Genomic DNA, 13,177 nt, shown 5'->3' on the forward strand with positions numbered 1-13,177 from the left:
GGAGCAAATAAAGGAACTATTACAACATAGTGAAGTGCACCTACTAGCATAACTGATACAGTGCAAAACAATGGACCAGTTCACACACACTTCTACATAATACACGGCCCATTAAAGTTATGCATGTCACGAGTTGCCTTTAGCCGAGACTCTACATACTTCCATCGCAATCTTAAGCCAAGATAACGAGGTTGACTAGGGCGCCGGGGAGGTGTCATGGAACTCCCTTGGTGGGTATGAGCAAAGAAAATTAGACGTTGTGGAAGTCTATGAATGAATTATTTGGCACTTGTTAGATAATTTTAGCTTTAGCCAGGGTTATAACGTGCAGCGAGAAGAATGACGCAGATGTGAGATAGAAACAGCATCAAGCTAGGAAGCAACAAAATATATTCGAAGAGAAAAATCGAATTGTGGATAAGAATTAAGAAAATTTGTTTACAACCAAGAAATACATTCGCGCAGAGCTGCAGCTATTTTATGATTGAGGCAGCATGAGAAAGGAAACCAGTGACATTTCAACTAAATTTGCTGTAATCGGGTACTGCAACGTTGGTAGAATCTTAATTTTTTTGCTCAAATCCTCCACTCCCCTGCGGCTGCAACTTAGTATCATTAAAACTTATCCACATCAACTTATTCCATATGCTAGAAATTGTAATTATTCAACAGGTAGCTCCTGTTCTTCCAAAGCTGAAATAATTGTTGGAATGTCTCAGTAAAATGAATGAACACGCATATACAAAGAGCTGATAATAGAAAAACACGCGCTGTATAGTTTACATGTATTCACAATACTGCATCAAGCGGATCGTGTACAAACAGCAGACGCGCCCACATGGCCAGCAGCGCTGCGTTACTCGTGCGCAGTACTAACAATTTATCAAATGGTAAGAATAAAGGCTTCACATCCATCATACAACAACCAGGGTGAGTAACATACTTAGAAAAGATCAACAAGAGCTTCTCTCAAAAAAAATAAAATATAAAAAGCCCCCATAGTGTCATGCCAGCGACACTGCATTACAAACAAGTAGGCTTTGCCACCAACAGCACCAAGTGCATGACAAAGACAAGTGAGAATTTTCATCGAAATTGGTGATGGTCAGAGGGACGCATCAGTACACTTGACATGGAATGACATATAAAACACTGATATTGAAGGGTATTGAGGACTGCGATTATAATCTTGACGTGCCGATTTCAATAATAAGTAAATAGATAAATAAAAAGCATCCATAAAGTTTGCCAATGAAAATTTTTGCACCAATACGAAAGCCTAACCAACTCTTTCATGTTTCGAGGAAGATCAGTTCTTTCAATTATTACAACCGAAAGCCAATATCTCATGTAGCTTCTTCATATTCCAAGTCAGGCATAGACATTTCTCACCCATAAGGCGCGATATGCGCCAAATACAAATTCAAGCTGAAAAAAGTGATAGCTTGTTATGAATTTTCCATCGATGGATTGCTGCTACTTGACATAACCGACTTATCAGTATCATTTACCACTGGCAATTCAGATACAGAACTCTCTGGGCCTGTGTTCGACTTCACATGTTCTGACTTATAGGATTTGTTATCTTCTAAGTTTTCAGATTTTTCGAAAAACTGTGAACAGTCCCCGTTTTCATCATATGCAACATTTTTTAAATTAGTTTTGCCACCTACGAGAGATTCTTCCTCATCCTCGGCCAGACAATTCTTGCTTTTGGCGATGAAGTGCTTTTTTATTTTCTTTTGTCCATCAGGCAAGCTCTCAGCGCCGTCATTAATTTGATCCTGAGCGTCATCTTCATCGTTGAGGTCATCAGGCTTGTTCAAGTAGCTCGTGAGCAATGCATCTGCTCGTCTGATACCGGAGCCAACCTGCTCAGCCAAGTATACTGTTTTGCGTATGACTGTCGTATTTTAAAGACTATCCAAAATTTAATGTACATATCATGAAAGTCAAAACGTTAAACGTCAAAACAAAAGGTAACGTCAAAAGAATCAAGTCAATTTGTTTGGAGAGATTATTTACATATCTTCAAATGTTTAGCTGCACATCAAAATTAAAATTATTAATATGTACCAACATTAAACAACTATCATTATTAGGAATGCTTTCCTATATGTATGGTGAGGTGAAAATTAAATTATATTAGATGAAAAGTGAATATCAATGGATACTTTTACCAGAAATCTAAATAAAACATGAAATTTTTGCAAATCAATCAAAAGGCTCTTGGTTTAAAAATAAGAAATCTACCTGATTTAGGGAAGCATAAAAATGTATGCAACAAACTATTACGATAATTTAGTAGGGCAATCAATAGAGAACAAAGCAGATAGTATGAAGCAAAGTTTATGGGTGAGATCAATGTTATTTAAGACATTTCATGTACAACCCAACCACTGTAACCTAAGATACGGTCATTGTTTCGTAACTCACGCCATCAGTGAAGGAATACATGTGAAGAATTCTAAGAAATTCCAGCATGCTCTTTTCTGCAATTTCAGTCTCGATGATGTCTCGGTCAATGAAGTTCTTCCGAAAACTTGATACTTGGTCTTCCAATCCGCTCCAGTCAATGGGCTAGATCAAGATAAAGAAACAATGATTTACAAATGCCAGAATGAAATTAAGTTCAAGGTATTCCTGCAACTACGTACCAACCCACTGCTGGGCACCTGGATTTTGTGAAATGAATTCAAATATTTTTATAAAAGAAAAAAAAGTGGGATAGTTAAATCATTGCTGCTAATAATCTAGGTATATCATATATAATTTGATATGCTCAAAAACTTCATAAAATAAAGTCTTAATTTATTTTAAAGTGTGAGACTCGATAATCCGCAACGCATTATCTTTCTAGTTTATAACTTTGCCATGAATAACTTCAATTTAGTTGACTACCGCGCAGGTGACCATCTTATAATAACAAATGTATAAAACTTGACATAGAGTCAACAAAAACTAAATTAGTCCATTCATATAAATTTCCCTTTTACAATAATCTTCTCTTCTCTTGGTTCGTTTAAGCAGAAAAAGATTCCGTTCTTCCATGGCAGGAAAAATCGCGGACATTTATAGAATCAATGGCAGTACCTTGTGGGTGCCATCTTCCCCAAAACGCTTGTTGTAGCTATCGTAATGGGGCTGCTCGAGCACCAGCCCCAACCCTGGAGCTTTGGGAGTCTCGATCTTGTCGTGGGTGAAGCTCTTGGCCAGCACCGAGGTGGGCGTCAGGCCACGACAGATGCTCATCACAAGGCCAATCATTTTTCGAATTTGATGCATCATGAAACTTTGACCTGCAGTCACAAACAACAATAAAATATGCAGCAGAAAATAAGCAAGCTACAGAATTTGGTTTCAATCTTGACATGTTGAATGAGGTACTTTAGCCAGATTCTTAGGTTATAACATAAATGTCATCTGTAATAGAATTGGAATGGTATTTATTTTGTGTCAGACCCCCTCAGTGCATCATTTTTCATTCACCTGAAGACCCAATTTTGACAAGGTTTCACGTAATAACAATCAATAGAGGGATATTTGTGACATTCGAGTACAGACTTGAATGACAGTTGGTGTCACTTTAAGTTCAGAAAATCGCATACCTTTAATTCTGATGAGGACCCACTGAACTCCTTCCCTGACAAACGGGTCATCAACTTCAACAAGCTGGATGAAACGGTAGGCATTGGCTTCAGTGGCTTTCCTGATAACACCAATGCATAATAAGACGCAATACATTAAAATGGCACTACTTTAGGAGCTCCACTTGAAAATCTCACAGCCACTGCAATTTCAAGTATCATAATCATCAAATTTTAATGTCTTACATTCCATAAAGCTGCAAGCCTCACATTCCACACAGCTGAAAGTCTCACATTCCACACATCTGCAAGACTCATATTCTTTGCAGTTGCAAGCCTCTTAATCAACACATCTGCAGTTTTCACATTCCACGCAATTTCAAGTTTCACATTCTCACATAAATCTCAACTGCAGGGCTCACTCACATTCAACACAATTACATATTTTAGATTTAATACATACATTCAAAATGCAGGTCTTACATTAATACGTTAAAAAATACAAGTCTTACATTAAACTTTGATAAACATCAATCGTCAAGCTTTTTTTTACTTTCAATCAAGATCACTATACATTCAAAAAACAATTTTAATTCCAACTCCTGTCCCTAATGGATATACTCAAAAATAATGTTATCAACAATATTAGAATAACCGAAATTGTATGAAAAATCCCGGCAATGGCTGATACTTCCGTGATCCATCCATCTGTCCCAACTTCTTTGTTAAAAACAGATGCTAAATGTGAGTAATAAACAGTGCTGAAGGGAAATAGGTGCAGTAATTGATGTTGACTTTCCTGTTGGATGATGTCCTGATGACTTCTTGACATCAATAGGTGCCTAGCTTCGTGATAATGCTAATCAAACACATGCAGCATTTTGAAGGTTCATCTTTAACAACATGAACCTCCATCTAGACACACATGTTATTTCATTACACACAAAATAAAGTTTTAATGAATAATAAAAACAGGGGTGAAAAAACCCAACTGACTTCTTGATGGTGAAGTTATGAAAATTGCGTGTGCCGACATATTCAGACATGAGCTGTCGCACCTCAGCTAGGGTGGCTTCAGAGATGCGGTACTCCTCGCTGGCAATCTATAAGAAGCCAAAACTGATCAATGATGGTACAATGAACACTTGAGACAAAATTACATGTGTGATATGTTGGCTAGCACAGTGCTTCCAAAAAGTAGTGTATGAGCAAAATATTTACATTTAATGCTATATTAAAACATAAAAACTAGTTTGCTTGCCTGTACTACATAAGGGAGTTTAAAATTTGCTCTTTCAAAATTTTTCATTTATTCACCATTTTGATAAAAATGAATGAATGATTCAAGCATGCTCTTCTCTGACAACTAATAAAATGTAGATTGATAGCAATTCGATTAATTAAATGGAAATGTCAACCTGATTCACTGTCAAAAATCATGTCTCCGAATTAGATTTCTGCAACAACCAAAATATTACCCTTAAAAGATTCCAACCATTGACAACCCAGCTTGCCTGACTTAGTTGAGAGATAACCGCCACTTACTTGGTCCATTGGGGCAAAAGCATAAGTGGGAGTCAGATATGAGTATGTCCGACAGTCACACCAGTTCTTGCTGTTGAAGCTCCGTATTGCTCTTCTGATATCCATGAGCCGAATTTGTGGAGGCATCAGAGAGTTGAGCTCACCCAAGACTTTGCTCTCATCTCCATCACCTGATGCAAATAAAAACAATTTCAGATATCAGATTTGAGATGCTTATTCATAAAATAATAAAAAACAATAGTTTTTTTAGATAATAGTTTTCAAATAGTTCTAAAATTTCCTAAAAAAAGGATAAGCTGAGTTTTATAATTATCAAGATGATCCTGTTATATTCTTGGTAAATTAGAGACAAAAGACTACCGTACTCATTTCTAGAAAATTGCTAAGTTTACCTATTGGGAGCTTGACACTGACAACTTGTCTGGCAGCAGAAACTCCCTTATCAGTGCGTGCTGCTCTCTGGAAGTTCACGGCTTGGAGCTTGTTACACTCAGTTTCTGAGAGCAACCCTAGACTGACCATCCCCTTGAGCAGTTCTCCCTCAATGGTACGATGGGGAGGGTTGCTGCTCACAGGCAAATAATTTCAAAATTTGGTGAAACAAAAATTTTTAATTAATCAGTAGCATTAGTGACTTAAACAGTGTATAGTTCCAGTATATACATATGCATATAGCATATGTATGTATCAGATGGGAAGCAAAGTATTTACACATCTTCAGGATGTAAGGAGAAAAAGTCTTTTTATATGGCAGCAGGAGCAAAAAAAAAATAAGTAACTAAAAAAGGATGAAAATAACTTACCAGAAACTTAACTTCAAAACAGTCCATAAAAATGTATTATTTTGAACTCACTGCTGTAATCCATAAAATCCTTTGCCTGAATAGGAAATGAGCACAGCAAACATCTTCTTCTTCTTCTTTGCAGCATACATTCCATCTTCTTGGTCATCTTCTTCTTCAGGTGTGATAGGGCAAGGTTTTACCTCTAAGACACTTGCAGCTTCATGTGATGACCTAACTTCAGTTCCAAATGTAGTATCCATAGAATTCAATTCCTCAAGGTAATTTCCATCTTTAAGTAACTTATCAAAATTCTTACATGATTGCTTGACCTTCTCAGCTTCTAATTCCTGTATTTTATACCTTATCATTCTTGCCGTGTTCAACTTTTTACCCAATTTTGTAGTCTGGCTGGGAGTTTCAAGCTCTTCTTTGCTATCACCTTCAGACATGGAAATTCCTTCTTCCAAGTCATCAACATTATTACTAGTGCAAGATTCAGCATCGAAAGAATTACTTACACTTTCTTGAGCAGCTGTGTGACATAATCTGATCTTAGAAGGAGGAGACATACCTCCTTCTAGTGCTCTCTTTGTGGAACTCATTGCTACACAGGCTGAAAAAGTTCCAGGAAATATTGTCTTCCTCTCACAGAACTGAGCTGAAATAATTGAAGCCTTAGAAGCTGAACACTTCAGCTGAAATATTGGACTTTCCTGATAGTAGATTTTGAAGAAAGTATTGTTAAAATGTGTGGCTGTGGGAGGACTAGGCTTCAGGAGTTGATTGAACTTTGATAATGTTGAAAACTTGGGAAGCCTGTTACAGTTGACCACAAGCAGTGAAAATGAACTGCAGCAGATGCCTGGGGGAATATGAGTAGTACCAAATGAAAATCATTAATCACTGTTCTCACAAGGTGCATTTTAAAATTATAAATGTGGAATGAATTGCAAACAATAAATATTATAATTTTTATTACCTCAAATTTGAATGCACTGATAAAAATGTTTTTAATCAAATGTACCATAAAATGGGGTAACTTAGACCGGCGGGGTAACTTAGACAGCTTTTCATTTTTTTTTTACAAAAACCCCCAAAACTCAAAAACTATTTGACATAGAAAAATTTTGTCAATGGGCATTAAAGGCCTAATACTGAGGCTACATAACACAATAGAAAGATTTAAAAAGTTTGCATATCTAATAGGTTAAAAAATTAATAATGTGACCCACGAAAAAAAGCTATTAGTTAAATGGGGTAACATAGACTGGTTTGGAAGTTAATATAAAATTACCATATATAACATATTTTATGTTCGACAGCCTATTTATGTTTTTCATTATGTTTCAGACTCTACAGAGTCTTATATATGGTAATTTTAACTTAATTTCCAAGTCAGTCAATATTTACCCCATCAGGGCTGCCATTAGGTAGTCACATTTCTCTCATTATGGGGCGGCACCCCCCATTTGCAAACTATGCAACTAACTTTCCTCAAGTTTGTCATTTGCATATGTAACTAGAAGAGTTCTGCTACAATGCACCAAAACCTGGAGTTATTTGGAGTGATTTTACCAAAAAATATAATTGATTTTACCACCCGGTCTAAGATACCCCAAGAGCTGGGGTAACAAAGACCATCACTTTTTTTAGAATTACATAAAGACTTTGAGAGGCAGGAGCCAGCAATTTATGGTGAGTGAAGCTAGAGTATAGACCTGTATTCTGCATGTTTCAATTCAAGTATATTTTAGCTAGTAAAAAAATTGCATCATTTATAAAAAAAAGTGGTCTAAGTTACCCCATTTTACGGTACAGTACTGTTAGGAATTTGGAATTCATTTATCCAGTGCATTTACTAAACATAAAAACACCAGAGAAGCAAGATGTTCCAACAAAAGTTTTCTCCTATTCTAGTAAAAATCATCAGAGCATACATAGGTAAATACTGGCTTGGCATAATCTCTAAAGTTTCTTATCATAATAGAGGTAGTTCTTAGATTTGTAGCCAAATACTTCTTGACTCTTATGTTTAATCATAATCATACACGAAACCTCTGTAATACATCAAAATTGTCATCTTCTTCTCAAAATTCTATAGAGAGTGCAGTAACTATATGTATAAAAGATGCATTGCCTCTTGCATCTAGTAGTTATGGATCTATATGCATACCATCAAATGGGGTAATAAGGGATGGGCAGGGTAAATCGGGACAGTTGTCCCACAGTTTGTAGAAATGTTGCAGCAGCTAAACCAGTGGTTCCCAAACTTTTTCAAGCTGGCGCCCCCTTTGGCTCCCTAGTGAATTTCTAGCACCCCCCACAGACACATATAAAAAACATACGCCTCTTTCTTGAAGTTTAGTACACTGCAATTTTAAAAGAGAAAGGTTAAACACAAATGTGTACTTCAAAAATAGAACCCCATTTAGTGAACCAATATGTTTTTCAGCTGTTTTAACTGTTTCAGCACTAGAAACCTAGGATGTCTCGGGCAAATTTATGGCCGGACTTGTGGCCGGTCTCAAGACCAATCTCCAAATTCAATTATCAAGTAATATCTCCCAAACTAATGAATGCAGCTCTATGAAACTTGGATTATGTATTCATCAGAACCTAACAGTGTTATTTAGCTTGTAATTTTTTTTAAATGTCACTTTCATTCGTGAGTTACGCGTGTATTGCGAAAGGGGCCAAAATTTGCAGTGATCAGAGAATTTATTCCAAACTATTGAACAGATTTGAACGAAATTTTGAATATACATTTCAAACTACCAAATGGTGATTTTTAGCTTATACAATTTTTTTAGATTTTACCTTCGTCTGCGAGACTTTTTCTATTTCACCGTCATTCTTGATTTCACACTTCCTTACATTCGGCCCATATCGCCGGGTAATTTGTCACTTAAATTCGCGGCGATCAAGAAATTTCTTCCAAACTACAAATTTCTTCCAACAAATTTCAATGAAACTTTGCATATAAATACCTAACCTCTCAACGGTGGTGTTTAGCTCATGACAATTTATTTATTTTGCTTTCGTTCGTGAGTTATACAGATATTGGAGGAACGACCGGCTTTTCTACCGGCCGGTTTAACCAAGAGCCTTATACGTATAGCCTTATAACCGTATAACTCGCAAACAAAGGCAAAAAAAAAATGTACCGTAAAATGGGGTAACTTAGACCGGCGGGGTAACTTAGACCACTTTTCGTTTTTTCTACAAAAACCCCTACAACTCAAAAACTATTTGACATAGAAAAATTTTGTCAATGGGCATTAAAGGCCTAATACCGAGGCTACATAACACAATAGAAAGATTTAAAAAGTTTGCATATCTAATAGGTTAAAAAATTAAAGGTGAGTGAAGCTAGAGTATAGACCTGTATTTTGCATGTTTCAATTCAAGTTTAATTTAGCTAGTAAGAAAATGACATCATTTATAAGAAAAAAAGTGGTCTAAGTTACCCCATTTTACGGTAACGAGCTAAACATCACCATTGCTGAGGTTAGGTATTTAAATACTAAGCTTTGTTCAAATCTGTTCAGCAGTTTGGAAAAAATTTCTTGATTATTGCGAATTTAAACACATATTGTTGTTTAAATCACAAATGAAGGTGAAATAAAAAACACTCGCAAATGATGGCGCAATCAAAAAAAATTTCGCGACCTAAACATTACCGTTTGGCAGTTAGGACTGTAAATTCAAAATTTTGTTAGAATCTGTTTGGTAGTTTGGAAGAAATTACTTGATCACTGTGAATTTCGGCCCATATTGCCATATAACTATGACTAAAACAAAATATGGCAAAATTCAAGCAATTTTCACAAGCTAAACATTATCGTTAGGTCCAAATGAATACGTGTACTAAGTTTCATCGAGTTAAGTTCATTAGTTTGAGAGATATTCTTTGATCATTGAATTTGAAAATTGGGCATGAGACCAGCTGCGAGTCCAGCCGTTAATTTGTCCGAGACGTTAAGCCAGGAGATGTTAAAAAAACAGATCTGGGTGACAAAACTATCGCTGGGACCTGGGAGTCATGTGCTGCACGTGTTGTGTACAAATCGTCAAACAAACATTCAAACTTCTGACTTCGACTTTGGACTACCGCCTCCTATCGCCCTCTTCTTCCTTACCGCCCCCCAAAATCTTTCCACCGCCCCCAGGGGGGCGATATCGCCCACGTTGGGAACCACTGAGCTAGACTAATCGAAATATTTCAAAACAAAAATAGTGGCGCAAAGTTCAACATTTTTACTATCTATGTAGCATAAAGCAAGTTAAAAAATCTTACATTTAATACCTCTAAAAAATCACTGAAAAAAGTGTGAAAGTTAGATTTTGGAAACGTACCGTCAAACAAGGTAAAAAGTCCAAAGGGACAGTTTTGAGCATTTTTTGTTAATAACTTCTTACCATGAAACAATTCAGAAACAAGTTTAGGCTCAATTTATAGCTCTTTGCGAGGGCTATTGAATGGCATCTTCAAAAAAGTTCTATATGCTATTCGTAAGGTGCCTGACGCAAAATAAAACCGTCCCGATTTACCCCTGGGAACGGGGTAATCCGGGACACTTGCAATAAAAGTTAATTTTAAAACATTTGAAGCATGCAGAGTGAACTCATCCATTACTAACAGTAGGTACTCTAAAGTCCTCCTCTTTCATTGTAGATGATGTAGATGTAAAATAAATCACATTTTCTGTGATTCTTACCTATTTTTCCTTTATTGATATGATTTTACCATATTCAGTAATTACTATTTTATTAATGTAATATTAGGTACTGTATCCATGGACATGCCATTGAGCATTGACAACGACCTTGTCCACTGCAAGCTTTATATCAGCAGCCATGTAGCATTTCTTCTGTATCTGTAAGCTTGCAGGATGATTTGTAATTTCTCACAATTTTGATATAGAGTCAAGTGATTTCACTATAACAAAAAAGATCATGAAAAACATACTTGAAACAGAAAATAATGTTTTAGTGACAACCATCATATGTTTTGGAGAAATATATCATAGTTTAGGTCAATTACTTTTCATTCTATGATGCCTGTTGCACAATTTTATATATACGGTAGCATTCTATGTACAATTTTGTGATGACTGATGATGCGCTAATTTCTTGCCAAGTGAATTTTTTTTTCACTGAGAGAGGTAAATGTAATCAAAATTCTTTGTTGATAATCAACTTTTTTGTTAACTGGAGCCTTTGCTAACTGAGGTTCTACTGTAAATGCATTTTTAAGGGTGTCCCTTTTTACCCCGTTGCACGGAAATGGCTGCCATTTTCTTTTTTGGAATGAGATAGGCAAATTCTGTTGATTACGTTTTCAAGCCAACACCTGGGTGCAACTTTTATATAAGTAACATTTTTTAATATGGCAAATATTTTTTTTTGCTCCAGACCTTAGCAGAGGAACTTTTCCAAAATCGCACTTTTTACACTTTTTTTCAGCGATTTTTTAGAGATAGTAAATGTTTGATTTCTTGACTAGCTTTATACATACTAATAGATAGCGTCAACTGGGGCTACTCGGGACGGGCAGGGTAACTCAGGACAGTCCTCCAATATGGCATAAAACTGTTTTAGTAGCGAAACTAATTGGAATATAGCTAAACTAAATATAGTGGCGTAAACGTCAACATTTTTCCTATCTATGTAGTATAAAGGAAGTTCAAAAATACTACATTTACTAGCTTTGAAAAATTCCTGAAAAGATGGTGAAAAATTATATTTTGAAAAGTTACTTCTGCTAAGGTCTGTAGTAAAAAAATATTTGCCTTATTAAAAAATTTCGCTTAGAAAAAAGTGGCAGACAAGTGTCAGCATGAAAACTTTATTTGCGGAATTTACATACCATAAAATGTGGTTACTTTGACTGGCGGGGTAACTTTGACCACTTTTCGTTTTTTTTTACAAAAACCCCCAAAACTCAAAAATGATTTGACATAGAAAAATTTTATCAATGGCCATCAAAGGCCTAATACTGAGGCTACGTAACACAATAGAAAGATTTAAAAAGTTTGCATATCTAATAGGTTAAAACATTAATAATATGACCCACAAAAAAAGAGCTAATATTTAAAGCCTGTTGGAGTACCCCCTCCAATTTTTTTATTTTTTAATAAAATAACTCCAGGTTTTGATGCGTTGTAGGAGAACTCTTCTAGTTACATATGCAAAAGACAAATTTTAGGAAAGTGTCATAGTTTGCAAGTGGGGGGCGCCACCCCCCAATGGGGTAACTTTGACCACCTAATGGCAGCCGTGATGGGGTAACATTGACCGGCTTGGAAATTAAGTTAAAATTACCATAGGTACCTATATAACATATTTTATGTTTGATACACTTATTAATGTTTTTTTCTTTATGTTTCAGACTCTACAGAGTCTTATTTATGGTAATTTTAACTCGATTTCCAAACCGGTCAATGTTACCCCATCACAGCTGCCATTAGATGGTCACATTTTGCCCATTGCCCCCCATTTGCAAACTATGACACTTTTCTAGAATTTGTCTTTTGCATATGTAACTTGAAGAGTTCTACTACAATGCACCACAACCTGGAGTTATTTGGAGTTATTTTACCAAAAATTACATCAAAACTATGAGAGGCAGGAGCCAGCAATTTATGGTGAGTAAAGCTAGAGTCTAGATCTGTATTTTGCATGTTTCAATTCAAGTTTAACTTACCGTCAACCGGGACTACTCGGGACAGATTTGATCGTTATTTTTTTGTTAATAACTGTTAATAACTTCTTACGATGAAACATTTCATAAACAAATTTAGGCTCATTTTATAGCTCTTTGCAAGGGCTATCGAATGGCATTGTTCCCCAGGGCTCTTTGGGACACCCCCAAAAACGCATTGACAGTAGAACCTCAGTTAGCAAAGGCTCCAGTTAAGAAAAAAATTGATTAAAAATAAAGAATATTGATTACATTTACCTCGCTCAGTGAAAAAAATTCACTTATAGAAAAATTAGTGCATCATCGGTCATCACAAAATTGTGCATAGAATGTCATATATAGAATTGTGCACCAGGCATCATAGAATGATAAGTAATTGACCAAAACTATGATTTATTTCTCCAAAACATATGATGGTTGTCACTAAAGCATTCCTTTCTGTTTCAGGTATGTTTTTCATGATTCTTTTTATAGTAAATTCACTTAACCCAATTAAAATGGTGTAAAATTACGAGCCGACCTGTAAGCTTACAGATACAGGAAAAATGCTATAAGGC

General features: G+C 35.8%; 1 protein-coding gene across 1 annotated transcript; it reads right to left on the bottom strand.

Annotated features, from left to right (window-relative positions):
* Positions 1 to 1,012: 1,012 nt before the first annotated feature.
* LOC108668257 (tRNA pseudouridine synthase A-like) lies at positions 1,013 to 6,791 on the bottom strand. The gene is made up of 8 exons (XM_018155441.2): positions 5,987 to 6,791; positions 5,525 to 5,697; positions 5,133 to 5,302; positions 4,584 to 4,690; positions 3,609 to 3,709; positions 3,094 to 3,299; positions 2,437 to 2,580; positions 1,013 to 1,871 (listed from the first exon to the last, which is right to left on the bottom strand). The coding sequence occupies exons 1-8, from the start codon at positions 6,517 to 6,519 to the stop codon at positions 1,449 to 1,451; spliced, it is 1,857 nt and encodes a 618-aa protein (XP_018010930.1). The 5' UTR covers positions 6,520 to 6,791; the 3' UTR covers positions 1,013 to 1,448.
* Positions 6,792 to 13,177: the final 6,386 nt, after the last annotated feature.

The sequence above is a fragment of the Hyalella azteca genome, unplaced genomic scaffold (genome assembly GCF_000764305.2).
Source record: "Hyalella azteca isolate HAZT.00-mixed unplaced genomic scaffold, Hazt_2.0.2 contig2620, whole genome shotgun sequence".
In the NCBI taxonomy this organism is placed as follows: Eukaryota; Metazoa; Arthropoda; class Malacostraca; order Amphipoda; family Hyalellidae; genus Hyalella; species Hyalella azteca.